Source organism: Balaenoptera ricei, chromosome 11 (genome assembly GCF_028023285.1).
Source record: "Balaenoptera ricei isolate mBalRic1 chromosome 11, mBalRic1.hap2, whole genome shotgun sequence".
Taxonomy (NCBI): Eukaryota; Metazoa; Chordata; class Mammalia; order Artiodactyla; family Balaenopteridae; genus Balaenoptera; species Balaenoptera ricei.
In genome coordinates, this window is record NC_082649.1 from 38,164,490 (window position 1) to 38,188,660 (window position 24,171).

Sequence of the window (24,171 nt, forward strand, 5' to 3'; positions counted from 1 at the left end):
TTCTGGAATATCTATTTTCCTGCCCCTGGTCCACATACCTAAGTCCTTTAACATCGTTGAGGGTCCAGCTCAGGCCTCACGTTCTCTGGGGTAGTTTTCATCCTGCAGCATTCGTTCAGGAAACGCTCGTGAAGAGCAGTGTCCAAATGGAGCTCACAGCCTGGCTTTCACCAGCGACTCCGGTCCACCCCTGACCCCCCACCCCCTGCTCCCAGCTTTCTGCACTCCCCTGGCAGCTTAGCATGGATGAAGCTTTGGAATGCAGGGAGGTGTGGGTAAGGCCAGTTATGCCAACCACCTGGGGGGCACTGTCTCCCCAGTCAGATGGGCACCACCAGCCTCTGCCTTCAAGGCTCTCCCTTTTCTGGGCTTCCACTGGTGGCCACTCCCTCCATCTTCTGATGGGCACAATCTTTACATTAATGTTTCTCTGTGTTATATCTCCATTCTGATTTCAGTCAAGTCTGGAAACCATTCCTTCAGGTGGCTTTGCATCTAATTCATCTTGTATTGATATGGTTTAATTCTCAGAGAGCATCTTACTTCCCAGTATTTAGTTCTTAAAGTGCACTTTACATTTGATCCCCATGTCTCCACAACAAGATTATTAAACCTCAAGGGGCTGGGACCATGTTCTTTTCTGTAACCCCAAGGATATCTAGACTAAAACCTAACACGTACAGCCAGCCCTTGGTGCTCTGCACAGCTCGACTCAAGATGCCTGGAGACTGGCAGAGGACAGACCTGCCAGGCACTGCGGGTCAGGCAGGAGTTGGGGAGCCTGAGGGCCAAGAAGTATCTTCTGGGCCAAGACAGTTCTCTCCGAGGCCTCCTGAGTATGCTGTTAGCTGCACATCTGTGTAGAGTTTTGTCCTCAGCCAGGAAGGGATCTGTGTGGGTGGAAGGAGAATGTGGCTGCCTCTGTCCACATGAACCGCCTTAGGGAACCAGAGGGCAGGAGAGAAGCACGGGGCCTCTGACAGAACATTGAAGGACCCAGCCTCTGAAGGAGCTGGCGATGAATTCAGCTGAAAAGAATGAGCTTTGTCCTTGTTCCACAAAGCCGGGCCAGACAGGGTGAAGGAAAGCATTAAATGCTGGGAGCCAGCAAAGAGGATGAAGGCTGAGCTTGGTGGGAGGCTGTGACTATGCAGGGTAGCGGGGAGCAGAAAGACAGTATTTCCATCAACCTAAGAGGACTGGTGGTCGGGAGCACTGGGTGGGTTCTTCCACTCTTGATTCAGCCACCAACTACGGGCCTCAGCTTTACCTATTCATAAAAAGGGAAGGGGTGATTAGAGAACCTTTGGGGTCTGGTCTAGCTCTGCCTGTGATTTTAAGGATGGCTCTCGAGGCTGGAGGAGGACTGTCCACAGTGGAGGGCAGAAGCTAACTGTGAGAGAGGACACAGGCTGAGGATGAGAGGAAAGTGGGAGAACACACCAAGTCCCTGATCTGTGCAGGGACAGAGCTGGGCCCTTCACATACCTGGTCTCAGGTATCTTTATACTGATGCTCTGAAGACAGGATTAGCTGCATTGATTTAGGGATGAGGAAACCAAAACCAGAGAGGTCAGTGGAACTCCCCAAGGTCAGTGTCCCAGCAAGCCAGAAGTGGGATTCCTACTGAGGCCTTTGGCTCCTGAGTCCCTGGCCCTTCCACCTCAGCGGGAGGCTCCTGAGGGGCAAGGAGGCCCTGTGTGTGGGGATGTGCCTGAGTGGCTGGAAAGGAAGGGACTACTGAGTTGGCTTTTAGACTAATGCTGTAGTTTCTTACATTTACAAGGTTTTCATTAACTTAGTTTTCAGTACTTTCACTTGGTGGGGATGGAAAATAAGGATTTTTTTTTTTTAAACAAGAGAAGATGGAATATGGTAGGAAGTTGAGAAAATATGAGTTCCTGATCAAGACAGAGTGAAGACGAAGTCGACTTGAGGTTAGGAAGACAGGGAGAGAGAGTCTCAGCTGTCTCCCTGGTGAGGAGGATCCTCAGGTAAGAAAGTGCAAAGATGGGGCTTTTGTGGCAAGTGCTAAATGGGTTGCATAAGTCAATACTTCGTTAATATGGTAAAACGTTAGCATTTGTAAAATCTTAGTGGTGGGTACAGACGCCGTTAGAATTGAGAATGTAGCCAGATTATACAGAAACAAACAAAAGGTTTGGCCAGAGCTGCCATGTTAAGCATGAGACATTGAAAAGAAATGGCAGGGTGGCTACAGAAATATATGAAAGAAAGGAACATGTATGTGATCGATGAAAACCAAGTCTAGAAAAAAATGTAACCCAAGGAACAGAAAAATTTTCCTACAGCATTTTGAACTACAGAAAAATTTAATGGGACTTCCCTGGTGGCGCAGTGGTTGAGAATCCGCCTGCCAATGCAGGAGACATGGGTTCAATCCCTGGGCCGGGAAGATCCCACATGCCAAGGAGCAACTAAGCCCGTGTGCCACAACTACTGAGCCTGCACTCTAGAGCCCACGAGCCACAACTACTGAGTCCACAAGCCACAACTACTGAAGCCCTCGCACTCTAGGGCCCACGTGTCGCAACTACTTAGCCCACGTGCTGCAACTACTGAAGCCCGTGCGCCTACAGCCTGTGCTCCATAACAAGAGAAGCCACCGCAATGAGAAGCCCTCGCACCACAATGAAGAGTAGCCACTGCTCGCCACAACTAGAGAAAGCCCGTGCACAGCAATGAGGACCCAATGCAGTCAAAAATAATAAAATAAAATTAAAAACAATTTAACAACAACATGAATTCAAGAAGTAAGCAAAGATGAAATGACAGAACGAGATAAAAAGGAAACAAACTGATGGCACTTTTATAAAACTAACATATCAGAAGTAACAAGAAACTGAGTAGATATGGCTGAAAAATAAACTGATATGGAGGGAAGACTTGAGATAATCATGGTAAATGAGAAAAAAGGTAAGTTTTTTTTTTTATGATATTCATAATAAGACTACATTAAAGCCTTTTACTGTATTCCCTAGACCACCAGGTACAACACCCAACACATGGTATTTTAAAAATTATTGTTAAACTGTATCAAGTAAATATAATTGTATATGCTAATATACAAAATGTCCAGTTCTAGATTCAGCGTTAAGATAGTATACCTCCACAGAGAGGCAAAAAGCTAGACGCTATTTTTACATATTTATAAGGCCCGAACAGGTTAATGTATATTCTTGACATCACAGATTTATTTCTATGTTAATTCACTTTCAGAAAGCATGTATAACCATAATATACATGGTGAGAAAGTAATTTTATTCATATGTTTGGACATAAAAAATATCATTATGCAGTGTAATAATTCCAGTTGACAGTCAGAATCTTTTTTTTTTTTTTAAAACAGATATATTAAGAAAGAATTCAAGAAAAGCAACAACCAAGCCCTGATTGGGCTCCTCTGTTTTGCCGGGTGGCACTGATTTATACCAGCTGTGTACAGTCATTTGTGAGTTCATTTCATGATCAATGCCTGGCCGAGTCTGCTTTTATACATTATGAAAAGTCATCTCAACATTTGCATTTGTGCAAGCAGTCCTGCTAAAGAACTCTGCCTCTGCTTTGCAGGCAACTGAGAAAGCAGTTCATCTTTTTTTTTTTTTTCCCTGTTTTATTTACATACTGAATATTTTTTTTACCCTGTGATGACAGCGCAGGTATTGATCTCTGGAGAGACACCGAGGTTCTACTATACACCATTTCAAAAGCTTAAATGGGGTTATTTTAGATGTCGGTGCAAATCATTCCCCAAAATAAGAAAGGACATTTTTATTCTGTTTGGGTAACTCTGAGATTTTTCTAAAGAGATTTAACCTAGAAGGCGTGAAAGTCAGTCAGGGAATGCTGCTCTTCACTATCTTTGCCAAGAGTGGGGCCCCAAGGTCAGGCCAGCCTCCAGCCAGCCCACAAGCTGTGGGTAAATCGTGCGCTTCTCGGGCAGAGCTGAGCCCCTACACTTCCCTCCGCCCACGATGAACACAGAGAGAAAATGGCTCCATTCTTTGGAACCACAGACCATTGAGAGAACTTCGTAGGATGGCTTTTTTTCTTCCTTTTGAGAAAAAAGGTAAGTATTAAAAAAGAGAAGACACTAGTCATAAAAGATCAAGACAATGAAACAAAGGAATAGATATAGAATCTGAAACAGAGAACCTAACAAATGGAAAAGAAAAAGTAGTCATTTTAAAGAAAATACAAACCACCTCCCCCAGAATGAAGAATGGAATTGCAACTCAAAAGAGCACACCTTGGGAATTCCCTGGCGGTCCAGTAGTTAGGACTCGGCGCTTTCACTGCAGGGGCCCGGGTTCAATCCCTGGTCGGAGAACTAAGATCCCCCAAGCCACGCGCAGTGTGGCCAAAAAAAAAAAAAAAAAAAAAAAAGCAGACACCTTTTTCCAGGAAACCTGATAAAGAACAAGAAAGAAAGAATTCTTCAGGCACACAGATGAAGAAGAAGAAGGAGGAAAGGAGAAGAAGGAGAGGAAGAAGAAAGGGTGGGGAGGGGAGGAAGAATAAGAAAGAAAAAAAGAAAGGCACCTTCATTTTAAAGGGGAAACTTAGGCTGGCCTGTCTTGTCCCTACCAACAGTCAATGCTGCCAAATGACAATGGAGAAGTGCCTCCAAAGTTCTGAGCAAAAGGAAATGTGATGCAAGAATACTTTACTCAGCCAAGTCGTATTCAAGCATAAAGACCACAGAAACATTCTCAAACACAGAAAACACAGCGTTGATGAGCCATCCTTGAAAAACTTAGTGCTGCTTCAGCCAACTGAGAGTTTAAAAACAACTCAGGAATGAAGAAGTGATGGTAAAAGTACTGGTGATGAGTCACAAATCATTTTAAATATAAAATGAAGGCTAAATAACTGAGAATTATGGTTTCAGAGCAGAAGGAAATGCAATAGACCCTGATAATGTCAATGTAGTTATAATTCACACAAATTGGGAAGTAGAGGAAGAGATAAGGTTGGAAAAAGAGCAGGCTATTTCCTTATCTTCAGAGCCTTGAACCATGCCATCCAAAAAGGAAACCTTATTAAGAACAGCTGTAGTTTCTCAATGTTTCTCATCATCTTAACTTCACAGAGATCTTTTAGGAATTAATATTTTTTTTGTGGGAAAGAAATGTCTACTTCACTTCCTTTTTCTTCTGTTACCTTCACATAAAATTGATGTAGTGTTTTTATTCTTTAAATGGTATGACTGGGCCCATTTTAATAAAAGCATTTCTATCTAGCCTTCTAACTAGAAATACCCTTGAGATACCTAGAATTCTGTTCACCTGAAGTCAGTAGTTATCGCTGGGTGGAGGTTTTCATAAGATCACTCAAACTGTCTTCAATTCTTTATAAGATGAATCATTTTTACAGAAATAATAAAGTCATTATTATGAAAAATAAGATTGGTGAAATATCTATCTTCAACATGGTACCTAGAGGCTTGTCAGTCTGATGTATTAAGAAAGCCTAAAGTACATGTGTCATGTTGAAGGAATGTGCCCTAATACAATGGAATTCAAACTGAGCAAAAGGACATATTGGAGTGCAAAAATATTATCATGGGATAGGAATTATAACTTCTAATTTAAAACAACCTGGATGCAACTAGATCTGCAGAGTCAACGCAATCTCAATCAAAATTCCAGCAAGTTATTTTGTGAATTTCGACAAACTGATTCTGAAGTTTACGAAAGGCAAAGGACCCAGAAAAGCCAACTCAATATTGGAGAAGAATAAAGTCAGACAACTGACACTACTGGACCTCAAGACTTACTATAAAGCTACAGTAATCAAAACAATGTGGTATTGGAAAAAGAAGAGACAAAGTATCAACAGAGCAGAGTAGGGAGCCCAGAAATAGATCCACATAAATATGGCAAATTGATCTTTGAGGAAGGAGCAAAGGCAATACAATGAAGCAAAGATAGTATTTTCAACAAATGGTGCTGAAACAACTGGACACCCACATGCAAAAAAATGAATCTAGACCCAGACCTTATACTCTTCATAAAAATTAACTCAAAATGGGTTATGGACCTAAATGTAAAATGCAAAACTATAAAACTCCTAGAAGATAACATAGGTGAAAACCTAGGTGACCTTGGGTATGGGGATGACTTTTTGGATACAACACTAGAGGCATGATCCATGACAGAAACAATTGATAGGCTGGACTTCATTAAAATTTTGAATTTCTGCACTATGAAAGATAATGTCAAGAGAATGAGAAAACAAGCCACCAACTGGGAGAAAATATTTACAAAACATACGTTTGATCAAGGACTATTATCCAAAATATACATAGTCTTAAAACTCAACAATAAAAAAATGAACTACCTGGTTACAAAATGGGCCAAGGTCTGAACAGACACCTCACTGAAGAAGATACACAGATGGCAAGTAAGCATATGAAAAGATGTTCAACATCATATGTTATAGGGAATTGCAAATTAAAACAATGAGGTATCACTGTACAACTATTAGACTGGCCAAAATCCAGAACGCTGACAACACCTACTGCTGGTGAGGATGAAGAGCACAGGAACTCGCATTCATTACCAGTGGAAATGCAAAATGGTACAGCTGTTTTATAAGAGCTTGGCAGTTTCTTACAAAACTAAACATTACTCTTCTCATACAACCCAGCAATTGTGCTGTTTGGGTATTTACCCAAAGGACTTGAAAACTTATGTCCCCACAAAAAGCTGCCCATGGATGTTCATAGAAGCTTTACTCATAATTGCCAAAACTTAGAAGCAACCAAGGAGGTGAATGGATAAACTGTGGTACATTCAATGGAATATCATTCAGCGCTAAAAAGAAATGAGCTTTCAAGCTATGCAAAGACACAGAGAAAACTCAAATGCATATTTCTAAGTGAAAGAAGCCAATCTGAAAAGGCTACATATTGTGTGATTGATGTCAACTATATGACACTCCGGAAAAGGCAGAACTATGGAGACAGTAAAAAGATCAGTGGTGGCCAGGGGTTAACAGGGAGGGAGGGTTGAAGTGGCAGAGCACAGAGTATTTTTTAGGGCAGTGAAACTATTCTATATGATATTATATTCTATATGATACTATAATGATGGATACATGTCAGTATACATTTGTCCAAACCCACAGAATGTAGAACACCAAGCGTGACCCCTAATGCAAATGGACTATGGATTCTGGGTGATGATGTGTCAGTGTAGGTTCACTGACTGTGACAGATGTACCACTGTGGTGCAGGAAGTCAATGGTGGGGAAGCTGTGCCTGTGTGGGACCGGGGGTGTACAGGAACTCTCTGAACTTTTTGTTCAGTTTTGCTATGAACCTAAAACTGCTCTAAACACACACACACACACACACACACACACAAAACACACACATAGCCTGGATGCTTCCAGGAATTATGGATGGTCCAGTAGAGGTGGGACACAGGAGATGAGGAGGGGAGGCAAAGGCAAGAAGTGGAATGAGGCTGGAGCGGCCAGCCAGCACTTCTTGTCTTGTGGGTAAGGGAGAGCCATTGAGGAGTGCTGAGCATGGAAGTGAAGTGACACGTGCTTTAGAAAGACCACTGCGGCAGCTAAGTGGACGGTGAATTGGGATGGTAGGATGTGCATGAGAAACAAATGAGGTGGGGGGTGGGGGGGTGGGAGGGAGGTACAAGAGGGAGGGGATATAGGTAGACATACAGCTGATTCACTTCATTGTACAGCAGAAACTAACACAACATGGTAAAGCAATTATACTCCAATTAAAAAAAAACTGGAAAAAAAATAGTCATGAATTCACAGCCAAAAAAAAAAAAAAAGAGAAACATATTAGGCAATTACTGGCAAAGCCTAGGAGTGAAACAGCAAGATTCTAAACTGAGGCAGCAGCCAGGGGGTTGGACATGTGACAAGGAGGCAAATGCTCCAGAGCTTGGTCCTGACCAGAAGTAGAGGTGCTTTGGGAGACAGCTGATGGAGATGAGCTCCCGACACTTGGATTTACAGGACTAGAGCTCAGGTGAGAAGTGGGCCGGGCACGGAGGTTGCCCATGGGTGGAAGGTAGAGCACAGAGTTGAGATCTCTCCCAGGGAGAAAGAAAAGAGGAGGACACAAGGGCAGACTGGTAGGGAAGACCAGTGTTTCAGAGACAGGCAGAAGATCCTACAGAGGAGACAAGCGGAAAGAGGAGGTTCAGGAGGGGAGTAGTGAGTTTCACAGAAGCCGAGGGAGGGAGGTGTTTTCCACAGGTCAGTGTCAAGGGCTATAGAGGGATTGAGAAAGAAGAGGACTGAAAACAGGCAACTCTGCCACCTTTTTACATGGAATCAAGCTTTACTTTTATTTATTTATTTATCTATCTATTTATGTTGAAGTGCAGTTTTCAAGCAGGTAAATGAATAGCACTGTGGAATGCGATAAGTTTTGAAGAACCTACATTAGACTTGGAGCAAACAAGAAGGAATATACATTTTGTAAAAACAAGTATTTTAAAAATTAACTCCAGACTTCTTGATTTATAATCCAGATAATCATTTAACAGGATGTGATTTACCAACAAGACAATGGTTGAATTCATACCATGGAATATTAGCCATTAAAAAGAATGGATTAGAGAGCTATGCCAGCTGACTTGAAGAGAACTCTGTGGAGTATTGAGTAAGAAAAGCAAGAAACATCAAGTGCCTGTAATATGATCCCAATATTGGCAAAGCAATGACAAAAATCTTATGATTTCTGATTATGATTAGAGAACAAGGAAGAAAGTGTGGAAAGATACATGGCAGGGTATGGCTGTGTATATATTACATTTACCTGACCAGGGAAGGGGGAGGGATAAGGTGGAGGAGAGGGAGAAGGGTGCAGCAAGTAATAAAAGAAAATAAAACAGGACACTAAACACTATATAAGAAATGGCCATATTTATGCATTTATATAAAACTGTGCATATATTAAAAAGAAATTATAAAAAAATGAACACACAAAAATGACTTAAATCAAATCTCGATTGAGTTGAGTGCTGAGAGTGGCCCTAATCTTGTGGCAGCGGGGGTGAGCCAGCAAGGGGGCCTGGCTGTCCTCCTGCACCAAGGACATCCACGGAGGAGGTGACACTGTGAGGGCACCTGGGCCGTGTGCAGAAGGAAAAAGGCGTTGAGGGTCTCATTTGAATTTTGGGCAAAGTGCAAGAACAGGGGAGAGTATTAACAGGAGGACTCAGATTTGAGAACTCATGGGAACAGGAGATCAGAAGTCATTGTGGGCAAAGGGTTAGAACAGGGATAACAGAAGAATCTGTGAACGCAAGCAAGTACAAAGCCAGGTGTAGGTGTTAGAAGGACCAAGGCCCCTGTGGACAGGTAACCCGGAGGCCCACAGAAGAACCTCAAGGCCTGCCTCATGAGTAGGATGTGGCTACAAGTCTCCGAGTTAGTTACGGGCGAAAAGAAAACTGGAAACAAAGAATGACATCAAGTACAGGAAAGTTCTTATCAACCAACATACACACTTTTAATTGCAAAAAGTAAAAATTTTTGTTACATAAAGCTTTAATTTACATACATTCTTTACAAGTTTGCAGTACATTAAGTTACGGTCAACATTCCACACTGAACACAGAGTTAAGAGCTTAGACCATTTGGAGCACTCGTGGCGGGACAGGTGTCCCCCTTCCTCTGCTCACTGGGACCACCCAGGCCCACCACCCTGGTTCCCTGAAGATGAGCTGCAGCCGTCCTGGCTCCGGTCCCTGATGGCGGCGGGGAAGAGGCTGAGCACAGTTCCTGCTTCCCTTTGCCTCTCCAGTGTTCTCCCCCAGCTTAGGCGTCTGTTACTGACCTTTCCCCAGGAGGGAGGGGGAGGAAGAGACCACAGCCAGCACTTTTCTGAGGGTGAAACTATGGAGAGAAGTTTGGAGGGAAAGTCACCTATGATGAGGCTGGGGCTTCTCTGGGAATGCCACAGGTCTGTCAGTTTCCATCACCAATTCTCATAGGTTAAGTGAGAGTTTGTTCCTTGTAAGGTTGGAAGTGCTCTGAGGGGCTGAAGTTTGAAGGGTGGGACACTGCTGACCTCACCTACCCCACAGAGCTGTTGTTAGGAATAATGAGGACAATTATGCCTGGCACAAAGCAGATGTCCCGACACTCCAATTTCTGTCTGAAACTCTAAATTGGTTTCCCTCCTCAGCACGGGTGCTTGCAGCTGTGGCTCACTCTTGGATTGATGCGGGCTGACGGGCAGACTTCAGCTGCATGAAGACAGGAGGAATGGCCTGTGGGCAGCCCCACCATGTCTGGACAGTTCCAGGCCTCCGCTTGCAGTTACGTTAACATTTCTTCTCTCTACTATTCTGAAGAGGGCTGGACATTTCACAGTCTCGAGAGAGGGAGAAATGACAGATTTAGCTCTAATGCTTAAATTATGCAGGGCAGGGAAACCAGACACTAAGGGACCTGGACCATAGACGAGCTGGCTGGAGGGTTTCTCACCAAGGCCAGCACTTAAAGCCACGTCGCGCCCTGTGGGTGGACTCGGATGTGGTGCACAAGGGAGACCGCCCATCTTCTCTGAGATGCTTTTGCAGAAGAAGCTGCTGGAGATATGGGGAGGCTGATGGCGACACAGCACATTCCCAGAGCCTCCCATTTTTCATTTGTGACAGGGCTCTCTCCATAAGCGCCTGACCTTCATAGCCTCCAGGCTCAGACATGCATCTGCCCTGGACCCAATATCCGCAGGTCCAGACGTGGAGAGACTCTCAAACCAAAATGCTATTTTAGAGCACATCTCTGTCACTCTCGTCCTTCAACCAATTTTAGTGGGTGAAAAAGTTTAAAAATCAAAGTTAATGAGTGTGGAACTTGTAACTCAGGAGAGTTTTTCTTCCATCGATAGGAGAACTCAAAAGCCTAAGAGAGTCCTGTTTAATAATTGATTCTCAAAAGGTAGACAAGAGCGTCTTTCTCCTTGCAACCAGACTTCACTTTCCCCTACGACCTGGCCTTCTGCTGGACAAGGATTACATGAGAAGCAAACACCTGCTTTGAGGTTTTGAATTTTCACTATGGAAGGCACTGGTTAATGAGCAAAATATCACTAGACTGTATTAAAATGTTTGAAGCCATCACCTGCAGCTGAGGAACTATTTTGTTTTAAAATAATTGTTCCTACGCTGAGGTCTATGCTGGGTTTTGGAAAAAGGGAATAGAAAACCGAGAAATCAAAAACAAGTGATGTAAACTCCAAGGGGACCCAAAACCGGAATTGGGCAGAGTCCTTCTTCTGGTCACACATCTGGAACTTGTGGTGATGGGAAGATGGCTGGACATTGTTGTGTTCCAGCCACATTCACTCTTAGAGAGTTTTCAGATGGGGAGGGAAAAAGTGAAAGGCTTTTTATAAAAGTCATCCGTTAGATTCTCTCCATTTCTGGCCAAAACAGTTTTGAAAACAAACCCTGAAGAGTTCCCGGCTTGCTGACCCTGCCCCTAGGTTCTCCTACCTGGCTGGGCACACCTGAGTCAATTAAACCCACAGCTTAATTCCTGGGCACCATACTTGCTGTAGCAGGAAAATAATGTGGAACCATTATTGGTGGAATCAGCCATCCACCGGACAGTAATGAACTGTCCTCAGCCCCAGTTTCTTTACTTGTAAAATGAGGATCTAACACCTGCTTTACAGGACTGACAAAAGATCAGAGATCATGTATATTGAGACACTTTTTTTTTTTTAATTAATTTTTTTTTTTTTTGGCTGTGTTGGGTCTTCGTTGCTGTGTGCGGGCTGTCTCTAGTTGTAGCGAGCAGAGGCTACTCTTCTTTGTGGTGCGCGGGCTTCTCATTGCGGTGGCTTCTCCTTGTTGCGGAGCACAGGCTCTAGGCGCGTGGGCTCAGTAGTTGTGGCGCACGGGCTCAGTAGTTGTGGCACACGGGCTCAGTAGTTGTGGTGCACGGGCTTAGTTGCTCTGCGGCATGTGGGATCTTCCTGGACCAGGGCTCAAACCCATGTCCCCCGCACTGGCAGGCGGATTCTTAACCACTGCGTCACCAGGGAACCCCTCGAGACACTCAAGCTGGAATGGACTGGACAAATGTTACTATTTCTTTCTCTCAGAAAATGACCCCAAATTTGTCCACTTCATAGCCGTTTTGTATTTTGCCGAAGAGGCAGATTCTGTTTTCATAAACCAGTTATTTCACTCTCTCCCTTCCTCAAAGAAATTGAGAGTGGGGAGAGGATAAGTTCTACTTCTCTTCATAAGCCAGGACAGGTGTAGTGTCTGTTCAACACCTGACTTCTGGGGACCTCAGGACACCTCGATATAATACTTCAAACTGGTGCCAAAGCAGCCTTTCTCCCCTGAGAGCTGAATTCTGGGGACACGAGCCTCTGCTCTGGGAAATGACAAGAAAGGGAACCAACAAGAAAGGGAACCTAACCCATGTGCGGAGGTCACCGCCATGTGACCTCTTAGTAAACAACTCAAATTCACGAGAGCAAGTCCCTCTGTTTATAGCAAGCTCTGTGATTTTGCTCTTACTGTGGTGGTAGAGATGGGGAGTTATGTGGTCCCACCAGCCCCCCGACCCTGTTTCCTCATCTTTATGACCCTTTTCCCACACCGGGAAATGTGGAGGGACTTTTGCTGCTTCAATGGAGGAGCTGAGAGCTAGGTGAGCAGGGGAGATCCTGCGGCACCCTCACACAAAGACTTGGATAACTAGAAAGGAATTGGCCGGCAACCCATTGTTCACTGACTGGTCAGTGGTAGATTCTGCTTTTCAGAATTACCTTGAGAAGAAGGTGAATTACTTCTCAGTATCCAGTAATTAAAAGCGGAAAACCTCTTTGGAGAACTTCTCCCCTAACATAAATCTATATTCAATTCTGAACTGGACAGATTTTTAAATGATTTTAAAAAGTCTCTACTTATCTGCTGCCATACCATTCTTTGTTGAACTGTAGACAGCTCAGGGAACCTCCCAGAGGATGCCTCAGAACACCAACACATACAAGGGTTTTTCAGTTTTGAGCTGAAGAGGGTATTTTATGAACACTTAAGGTATAAAGGGCTGGAGTAAAATGGAAAGGGCTGGAGTAAAATGGGAAAGGAACATAGGGTAATTCATAAAAACAGAAATTTCCATCAACGGAACAGCTGCTTTGCTCCTAAGGAACCCTCTCTAACCCAGAGGACCTAAGTTAAGAAAAACGCTGAGAGGCCTCTAAAGAACTTGTTTACGTATAAACCTTCCCCGAATGCAGCCGGGGTGAGGACACTGAAAAGGCTCGAAAAGCTTGCACAAAGCTGGCCTCCAAATGATCTCTCTGATCTAAAACCTCTTATATTGTAACTGCTTAGCAGCACGACTTTCATATGGACACAAAGTTTTGTTTTTCCTGTATCAATTCACACAAGGCCTGATTCTTTTAAGGAAAAATTCCCTCAGGTACAATTCATCCTAGTTTCACTCAAGCCCGTGGAGGAGGCTCTGAGCTTTTCCACTCTGAACTCTGTGAACCCTCCTTGTCCTTTGCAAGCCCACACACAGGCCACTCAAGCACCTGATGACCCTCACTGCTGCTCGTGAGATGTGTAGAGAAAGAGGGCCTGGGGACAAGGTGCAGGGGTGCCTCCAAGGATGAAGAAGACCCCATAAGGAGTCACACCCACCCTCTTCCCTCACCACTGTCTGCCTCTGGTCTGTAACTCGACACAGACACCTCCAGTATCTGTTTGATTTCTGCAGTTCAGAACCAGGGCTGCAGTGTGGTTTGCTTTTTCTTCAACTCGGCAATGGCACGATCAGAAGCCAGATTTTTAACAGAGTCGATAAAGGAATAATAATGGGAAAAAGGAAACAAGAAAAGAGTGTCCTTATTTACATACTTAAGACACACTAAAAGCACTTGGGGAAAACAATGAGCATAGTGAATCATCCAATCAAAAGAACATAATTTTATATTTTCACAAAAAATAAAAACACCTCACCTTGGCTCCCAGTACAGAGAGAAATCATTTCAAGACAGAGGGTCACACAGTCGTACGCCCAGCTGGCCAACACTTTGGGTCTGGAGTTCCTTCCCCAACCACATTACAACATCAGCTTGACACGTCTGTAAAACATCTTTCCTGCAGAATGTTGGACCCTAAAGATCAAACCCGGGGAGGCACCGTCTCCCCCTCCGAAGACATTTGGTAAAAGCAACATAGTTGACAAGAGCAGTGCTGCCTCAGCAGTAAAGGGCGTGCTGGCCCATCCAAGGGAGGGGGACCAGGAGCCCAACTTCTGAGAAGCCAACCAGATAGGCAAGGGAGAAGGGGAGGGAGGGGAGAGGCATAAGAACTGATAGAATGGAGACAAGTATTACCTTAGGAATTACCATTTCAATTACAATCAGACTCCGACCTGGCATCGCTGATACTCCAAGAGCCATGGACACTGGGAAAGAAGTGCACTTCCTGAGTGCAGTTTGAGTGAACCTTTTTCACTGGTTCTAGATTCCATTCAGCTTGGGAAACCGCAATGACTTCTTTAATCATCCATGGCTTTCCAAAAAAAGTACAGGGTGGTGTGACCAGGAAGAGAGGACAGGCAGGCCCACCTGGTAGAGGATGGCTTTAAAGTCAGGACCTGGTGACTGCCCTCTCGTGGCCAGGGAGCCAGCAGAGGGGATCATGTCATGCAAGTGAGGGAAGGTATCAACCGTGCTCCCTGCCTGAAGGGCAGCCTCAAGGTTTCGGTGCCAAAAGGCCTGGAAGAGGCCTGTCTCTCACAGATGGGTATTGGCAAAGTCCTGGCCAAGCAGCTGGGCTGGAAGAGTTGGGAGGGCTGGGCTCTGGCCTTTGCCTCCAGCACACAACTGGCTCACACACGCATGCACAGGGCAGGTAACTAAGCAACCAACCCCTGGAAAGTGGTTTCATCGTTCTTTGTTTTTATTTTCCCCCTTTCGATCCGGTCTTCAGCTCTCAAACCTGTTCCTTTAGTTCTGTTTCCTACAGTTCTGAGAGGGTGGTTCCATCACAAATGACCAAAGGCTGGACCCCTCTGGCTATAATGTAGACCTTCCAGTGGGTGGCGCCAGCATAGCCTTGAAGGGAGACATGAACAAGGAAAGCATGTGAAAGTCAGGCCTACCCGTGGGCACGAGCAAGGCAGGTCTGCCAGAGCTGCCCTCAGATTCACCTACAGACTCAGAGGCAATGCTTGCTCTGGAGGTCTTTTAGCTCTTCCTGGCATAAGTATCCCCAGTTATTATCAGTCCTCTCTGTAACCTGACATCCAATGGGAGCCACTATGAACCAAAGTGCTTCATCACCAGCCCTCACCTGGGTAATTGTGAATCACCATTCAGCAGGTTTACAAAAGCAGGATGCTCTAGATAAGGCTGATATGGGACATCAATTCTCAGGTCTCATTTTTTTCAGCAAGAAGATAGGACGGGTTCTGAGGGGCACCAGGACCCCCTATCCAATTCTCCTGAGGTTATACATAATATGGTCTCATTACAGAACATCCAGATTAACCCAAACCAGTATTTCCTAAATTGTATTCTGCAGCCAGCAGCATCCCATAAAACAGTCCAAGGAAAAAGGGTTCCCTGGTCAAGTAAGTTTGAAAAACACTGGATTTCTCCAAGGCTTTTCAGAGCCTTTTGTACACTAATGTATACTGTGTTCCGACAAGACAGGCATTTCCCAAAGTCAATGACTCAAGAGCCCTATTTGCCAAGGGTCTTTCCAAGGGGCTCCTGTTAGCCCCCTAGGGTCATGAGTGATCTGAAGAATCGATTAGGAAACACTGACCTATATCATTTGAGCGATAGGAATAGGCTAGGAAGGTAAAGTTAAACAATTTTAACACTTCAATAACTTCCTGATGGAAAAATTTCTAGAGAATGATATATACTACCCATCTTTAAACTGAGAGCGCTGAACGGATGTGCCCTCTACTTGGTGACTCCAGAAGGGTTACTACCAGCCGTGACTGTACCATCATGGCAGGTGTGTGGGCTCACCAGCATCAGCCTCTGATGCCTGACACCCACGTCATTCTTGAAAACTCCGCCCGTCACAGGTTTTCTGGTGATCCCCTTCCCCTCAGCTTTCACAGGATAATGCTTATTTTGTCAAAAAACACAGAACCTGCTTGTCACAGTGCTATTCTGAAGGGTCTCTTAGGTGCAGGAGCTGCCACCTGTCCTACAGTCACTAAATTAGTCTCCTCCACTGTCAGGGTCTGCTTTCCTGCCCTCATTTTTCACTGTGGCAGCTGCGGCCACTGCTTCTATTTCTGCCGCTGCTTCAAGTGCCCACCGTCCTCCTCCGCCCTCTCCACCTCTACTCTTCTCCTGACTTGCCCGCTTCCCCTTGCTCTGGTCGGTCTCCATCAGTTCTCGACGTTCCTGTCATGTGCTGGCCTTCATGGACACTGCCGACCACACGGCTCCTTCCCCTCTGGTCAGCAATCTGCCGGTCACAGCACGACAAGCATCAGGCTCTGGATTTTAAGCTGTTCTGGACCAGCCGCAGCAGCCTTTGAGGCGTAAAGCTTCTTTGATCACTGCCACTCACCATCTTTTTTTCTTTTTCCCTAATTATATAATTGGCATTCTGGATGCTTCTGGGAGCCGAAAACATGGAATTTGGAGAACTAAAGCGTCTCTGTAGTTGTCTGAACTGTCAGGCGTTTGTAGAACGTAAGACAGAAACTTTTTCAAGCACAACTACACACTCCAAACCCAGAATGCCATACAGACTTGTGCGGCGTCACTCCACTAAAGGAAGATGGTTTCTGAATAATTTCCACATAAGAATCCTCTTTTCTGCAGTAATTCTCAAGGGCCAGGGCAGCTGTGCTCCATTATCGGTTAATGCTTAATTTGTGCATTATTTTTATTTTTTCATTTTTAAATTGAAATAAAAGTTATGTAACTTGGTTGGGTTAAAGTTTGGCAGTTCGCAGTCTGCATCCGACCTCCAAATGAGGTGAGAGGTTTCTAGGGATTAGGGTCTTCCAAATAGATAAAATTAAAAGAAATCAACTGGAAAACCAGTCTGGGCTCTGCCAGGAACTCCAGGGTTCCTCTAGGTTTTGTGAGGCAAGAAAAACAAGGAGGGCGATGGTGATGCTTGCTGATTTATGTGCTTCTGCCAAGAAAATTCCACTGTCAAACTGACGGCTACTGACAGCAGTTGATTCAAGGCTGTTTCTTTGGAACGGATTTTTAGAATATCAGGTACAGAACAAGTCACAGTGGGAAACCATGGAGCCAAGGGTGAGTGACGACTGTGAGGCTGTGACCTGGCTGTGGGACCCACACGGAAGGTAGTGTTTCCTTGGGTGGCTGCTGCCCTTACATACTGCCTGCATTGTTTTATTAGCAAAATGGGCACAGAAAGGGTTTCCTCAAATCTGAACTGTACCTCCTCTGGCCTGACTCAGTGAAAGGAGTTACTTAACACTGATGCTTTGCCTAACTGATGGTGGGGCCTTGAGGTGGTCACCTCTCCTCTCTGGATCTCAATCTCCTTATTCGTAAAATAAAGGATCACTCTAAATACTCCCCATAGTAATTCTTTCTAAATTGAAATCTCTAAAGCCAATGGAGGGAATTCCCTGGCAGTCCAGTGGTTAGGACTCCATGTTCTCACTGCTGAGGAACTGGGTTCGATCCCTGGTCGGGGAACTAAAATCCCACAAGCCACGTGGTGTGGCCAAAATAAAAAATAAATAAAGCCAATGGACACATACATTCTAAATGTGCGTATAAGACATTTCTCTCTGCTACATTTTCTCATTACTTCTCATTACATCTAAGCATAAATATTGACCTTTTTAGTAAAAGAATGCTATTTTTGACTCAACTTAATGAATCTTTGTGAAGGCAATATTTAATTTTTAGAATGTTTTTTGAGTTAAAAAGTAAAAAGACCCTCCAGTGACCTTGCCCGCCGGGGGCTCCACCTACCAATATCCCCTGGCTCTAGTGGCATTGCCATGGACTGGCAATGTCTTCGGCACTGGAAGGGAGGGATGAGTTGCAACATGGCCTCGCCGCTGCCAATGGTAAACAGGTCATGCATCCTATGCATCTGGAGGAAAAGACATGGGGGAAGAAAAGGAAGGAAAGGAAAACAAAACAAAACCCCGGAGCATGGGACAGTAATACACAAAAACTCTTACACATACGGCTCTGAGCTTCCTCGCAGCCTAAGCAAAGAGGAAAACAGTACCAAGAACACAATTCACAGTTACGTCCAAAAGACAAAAACAGACTAGTTTCTCCTAAGTATGGCATCTCCTGGTACTGAGACCAGGGTAAGATTTCTTCTATGGTTTTTCCTAAAGAGACATCGTGTAGTTTTGTGGGCAGCATCCTCAATGACAGCCCTGTAGCAGAAACGGCACGAGCTTCATAATTCACAACTATTTCTAGCCACAGTTTCAAAGTAGGTCAAAGGCAAAATATCTAATTGTATTTTAACAAAAGTCTAGCAGAGGCCAACACGTGGTGATCTAAATAGGCAATCTTCTGAGGGTCTGGTTTGACCCAGATAGATAGTTTGCATATCCTTTGGACAACGGTCCATGGAACATTATCACTTACTGTTAGGCTTCTGACAGCAGCAAGTTCAAGTTTATACTTTTTGGCAAGACTCAAGTGAGCAGATATATGATGCTACTGATTAAAAACTAATGACAGTAAGATCAGCCTCTGATTTTGAAAGCTAAGGAGATAACCAGGATATACAGCTACACAGGTAACTACTGCACTGCTGAGGGCATAATACTGCTACCAACAGGCATTAAGTGCAACCTGCTGTGTACCAGGTAGAGCCGTGAACCCTGGGGTTGGGGAGGGGCAGGGAGTAGAGATAAAGGGAGAGGTTGGTCTTGCTCAGGCTTCTCTTCCTGTCTAGATGGTGAGAGAAAACCCCTAGGGTCTCCCCTTCCCTCCCCTCTTCCCCCTCCTGCCAGCCCCTGCCCTCTAGGGAAACTCTTTATATGCCCTTATAAAGCAGGGGTAAGAAGTCTGACTCCCTGGGCCACGTCCTGGTTTTTCCTTCACCGCTTGGGTCCTCTAGAGCCTTGGGATGTGGCCCTATCTTCTCCTGCTCCCCAACCCTGGTCTCTCGGTTGCTCCCACAGGCCCTGGCCATGACTCTGTGTCCGTGGAAATGCTACAGCCATTTCAACTGCTGCTATAGTGACAGACGGAGGACTAGTGTCGTGAGCTGGCCTGTGACTGACTGGTAGTAACATTGGCAGAAGCCCTGACATATGCAGTCTTGAAAAAATCCCAGAAGACAAAAATAAGCGGATGTATCTCTGTTTCATATAGGCCTGAGAGGGGGTGGGACCATGCTCCTCCACATTCAGGATGAGGAGAAACTGACAACAGGATGGAGTGGGCCAGCCCTAGGCAACACCGTGGGGTGGGTAAAGTGGGCCTTGGAGCCCCTCACCTCTTCCCCCAGGGCCTCTCAACAACCAGCCCCCACTGCTTATCTTCTATCCCAAGGCTGCCTCTTGGATTCTGGGCCCACAGACATGTGACTTTACTGGGTCCAGGGCACAGGGATGTGGACCAAGGGCGGAGTAACAGGGCTGTGGAGGAAGGACAGCCTGGGCCAGGGTGGGGAACAGATGCTCTAAGAAATCAGACTCTCAGGATTTTTGCCTATTTGGGCCACTCCCCTTCCCAAAACATCCTTGAGAACTGCAACGAGATGACTCTGACAGGCGTCTGTGTAACTGTGTATTTACCCCTTTGGCTGGGCTCCTTGGTGTCCCTGTTAAGCAGACTGGTGAAATTAACTTAAGATTCAAGTGGGAAAACCCAAGATAAAGATCAAGGCCCTCACCCAGAATTATATCATAATTATGAAGATGAAATCATACTAGGGCCCCGAGTTTTAGCCGAAGACAGCAGGATAAGCTTCTTTAAAATATGAGGCAACAGCCCAGCACCTCCACCCTACAGCTGGCAGACAGAAGTTCTTACTTCTAGATGAAATGATTGTTTTTAAAGGCTTTGAAATTCCTTTAACACGATTCAGCAAACTGGAGCCAAACAATAGTGTCAGGAGGTGAAAGACACAACCCAGAGTTGGTAGGGGTCACAGCTCAGCAAATTTAATTTTTTAATAAAGGAAAATTCATCCTTTTAATTATTCCAAACCAATCCAGGCTCAAAAACCTTCTTCAGGAATGAGACTCAAAAAAAGAGCAATTCAGAGAAAAGTAAACAGACACAAACACAGAACAGCTCTGCCCAGTCCGCTGGCCCCAGAGACGGTAAATGCGGGCTCTGGGTACTTGGCCACAGACTGAGGTGAGAACCACTGCCACACACGCTGGGCTGCCTGCCTCAGGCACAGGCTTGTCAACCCTTTTGTTCCCAAACCTCTCCATGCTCCCAAGCTTTTTGCTTTCCCGGTTCTCTATCTGAAGTTTCTCATTTGTTTTTTTCTGGGGAAAGCCAACCTGGGAGTGGAGGGTGAGGAGAGACCTCTTATTAACTTGTTGTGTCCTTGGGCAAATGATTTAATCTCTCTGGGGCTCAGTTTCCTTCTCTATAAAATGAGTAAGCTGGACTATTCATTTACATACTATTCATTCATAGTCTGCCTGCTTTCTACTTGGAGGTAGGGAAGTCAGACTAACGGGGTGCTCAGGACCCTTCAAATTTTAGGATTTTACTTCCTTTAATATAGAAAAGTAACTTGCCCCCAGGTGTTAAGGGCAGGAAATATATCTGCAAGGTCACTAGACTTTCTGTAAGCATGTCTTCAGTAAAAAGTCAGGTCTGTTGGCAAGCAGCAGGAGGAGAGAACTTTAGATTATGTGGGTGACCCCTCAATTCACCCCCTAAGTTGACATGCAGGGAAGGCTTTGATTATGACATCAGCCCAGGTACCAAATGAGAAAAATTCTAAAGCCAAGTCCTCTCAAAATTTCCTACCTTACTCCCCACAATAGGTTCTGGTTGAAGAAGGAAGCACTTTTTCAAGGAGGCTTCTTTTGGAAACGGCAGGTAGGTGAACACAGGAAAAAGCTCACGTAAAAGGTGTGATCTGTTCAGAGGTCTTCTCCTGTAAAATGTGTAAAAGAGAAAAATGTAGTTAAACTGGGCAAGCCAGCCTAACTCTGTGACTAACAGAGAGCTCGGCAAGGGTGGGAAAACTGTGGGCGGTGGGTGAAGAGGGAAAAATGTCAGGACGATATCTGAAGTATTAGGTCCATGAAGAACAGTCATGCCAAATCAATTAATAGTAAAACGTACACACACACACAAACTCTACTGCCATGATCTGTCTGTGTGGGTGGGGTGTTTATAAAATCCAGCTAAAACAACATATAGAGGGAGAAGAGAAACACTCCATTCATTCTCTCTTGGCAAAGAGACTGAAGTAACAGCAGACAGGGCAAGAGAGAAGAAGGGAGGAGGAGGAGGCAAAAATCGAGAACCTTCTGAGGTGGAGCAGCATGAAGTAGGAAGCCTGTATCAGCCTGTTACACCGAGTATTTGATCATGTAAATAAACGACAAATTTAAAGAAAGGCAGAAGCACAGAAATCATCCGACAAAAGGCCTGAAAAAGCAGTTTTAATTCTCTTTGGAATGGTTCTAGAAGTAAACTGGCCTTTTCTTTCTAGAAAGCAACTTTCACCTGAAGAAACAGACCATGTCTTCTATAGGACACACCAAGGAACAAGGAGATAGACCTGGGTTTCAATCCTGGCTGGGTGACCTTAAGCAGGGTACTTAACCTCTCTGATTCCCACTTTTCTGATCTGAAAAACGACAGTGATAATTCCTACTTCCCAGAGCTATTATGAGCATCACCAATGAGTAACAGATACTAAGCACCAAGGCACACAGCCTGGCTGCCAAGAAATAACTTTCCCTTTTACTCTTTGTGCTCTCTCTGCAGTCCTCAATGCGCAGGACCCACTCAGCATAAACACCAATGCTAAACACATACTTAGAAGTAAATTATGAGTCTATCAGGCAATCTCGGTGTCCACCACAGTGGTGCCCCTCTTGACACACCTCTTTGGACTCACCCACTTTCTCTCTCATCAAGTTTGCAACAGCGCACTCCTAAGTATCATTTGACTTGAAGGGTGTATTGTAAAGTGCTTGCACAGTGCTGGGCATAGCAGCATCTTGGCAGTAATTAGCTATAGTACCGTTTTGACATTTGGTCTGCCCCCTCTCTGCACACATGCACGCTGAGCGGCCCTTTCCACACTCACCATGGGTAAGGAAACGGGAACCACCGTTCAGGAAAGCAGCGCCACCACTTGGTGAAAAACCCTTCGGTGAAGCCTTCTGTCACCTCAGGGTACTGGCACAAAAAACGCTGAAGCCCCTCAGATGACAGGGGTTGTCCGGTCTTGGCAAGGCAGAAAACAAAAGTGCAACAAGACAACACGGAATTACTAATCACGAATGTCACAGCGCTTGATGCTTCCTAGCCATTAAATGGGTAGTCGATCAGTGGGAGAATCTGCCTTCTTGCTCACCTTGATCACCAGAGGATGGAGTCTCTCAAATTTCCTTGGGGTATCTTCCAGGAGCATCACCTTGAGGGGTAATTTCTGGGCACAGCCGGTGCAGTTGGCAGGGATGGGGTCCGACTCATTCTGCTCACAGTCATTTGTCCACCAGGGGTCAAAGTCTGAGAGAGGAAGGGATATGGAGAAAGCAGACAGAGCAGGTAAATCTAGTCGCCACAGCAATGGAAGCAGAAAGACATAAGAACAATTTTAAAAGCTAACAGTGATAAGCGCATGTGACCTCTGAAAAGGTACATATCAAATACATTAACCCCAGAGAAGGGAACAGAGGGCTTAGGGGACAGAGGTGGAAAGGAGAGGTACTTTTCTCTGTATAGTCTTCTAGGCTTTGTGGAAAATATTTTTTTTAACACATACAAGTATCTCCTAAGTCAAATCAACAACTGAAGTCGAACAGTTTGAGGAGCTATATTCGGAGACATGGGGTTGGAGATGCAGTTCTTCCACTGTTTTCTAACCTGCAACCCATAGGTCTGACCTGGCTACAGCACATGGGGGAGGGGCAGGCAGGAAGGGTGGTCCCATCGTCAGTGATGAGCCCCTCTGCATGCATGTCTTCTGACACCCTAGGCCCTGGGTTCACAAGTACAAGTGGAGGCCAGAATGGCTCTGGGAAGGAAAACTGAGAAAAGGGCACAGACAGAAGGGATGGAAAGGAGAGACAGGACTTTTTAGGGGCCCGTCTTTGGAGTAGAGTGAACTGCATCTGCCCGTTAGCACTCTGTCCGAGCTCAGGGTGGGTAGTGGCTACTAACCATGGTTTCTAGCCCCAAGGACTGCAGGTTGGTCAGAACTAGAAGAATGCCCCACCCAGACCCCGATGTGAGAGCTTGCTGGCTCCCCACACCTTTCTCTGGTCCTTCTCTGAGGGGTTGGCTCTGTTTCTATGCAGCTCTTCTCAGTTTCTCTGCGTTCCTTCCCGTTGAGACTATTCTGTTCATAATATTATTACACTATTTCTTGTTTGCTTCCTGTTCCGTTCTGGGTTTCACCTGTGTTCTCTGAAATAGATGTTTCTTTCTTTTTTTTTTTTTTTAAGATGAATTTTCCCCCAATATTTTATTATGAAAGATTTCCAGAATACAGTAAAGTTGAAAGAATTTTACAGTAGATATCAGTATATCCACTACCTAGGTTCTACCGTTAATATTTTACTGTGCTAGTTTTATCATATATCTATCACTGTTACTTTATTGCTTACAGAAGGGATTTAGAGAGACAAGTAGTAGCTTTCCAACCAACAAGTTCCCGTTCTGAGTCATACATAAAAGTTAAAGTATAGTAGACAGTACTGTATTGGTCAAGAAAGAGTTGTAACTGTTCACATGTGTTTCAAACAAGTGGGGCTTTTCAAATACCTCAACTAACAAATCACCATCTCCCTTTAGTTCATTTAAATGTTCCTATTTTTACTCATTTGATTAGTAGTAAAAGAACTGAGGTATTTAATGTTAAATTGCTTTATATTAAATCATTACATATAATTGAGTTTGTGATTGACTTTATTCACAACTAAACCTAAGGTACCAGATACAACACAACCATATAGCACTTTAATTTTAGT

The 24,171-nt window shown here is 44.8% G+C and overlaps 1 protein-coding gene across 7 annotated transcripts in view; it reads right to left on the reverse strand.

Annotated features, from left to right (window-relative positions):
- Window positions 1-9,495: 9,495 nt before the first annotated feature.
- The window catches only part of C11H6orf89 (chromosome 11 C6orf89 homolog), a 32,219-nt gene continuing 17,543 nt past the window's right edge, over window positions 9,496-24,171 (reverse strand). For 3 of the 7 annotated variants that reach the window (XM_059938801.1, XM_059938799.1, XM_059938800.1), the window contains 5 exons: window positions 22,554-22,708; window positions 22,284-22,423; window positions 20,987-21,116; window positions 17,990-18,113; window positions 9,496-15,109 (listed from right to left, as the gene is read on the reverse strand). In XM_059938801.1, the coding sequence (XP_059794784.1) occupies window positions 15,015-15,109; window positions 17,990-18,113; window positions 20,987-21,116; window positions 22,284-22,423; window positions 22,554-22,708 (644 nt within the window). In that variant the 3' untranslated portion in view covers window positions 9,496-15,014. The remainder of the gene's footprint in view (window positions 15,110-17,989; window positions 18,114-20,986; window positions 21,117-22,283; window positions 22,424-22,553; window positions 22,709-24,171) is intronic. The other 4 variants (XM_059938798.1, XM_059938797.1, XM_059938796.1 and 1 more) reach the window with 4 other exon arrangements.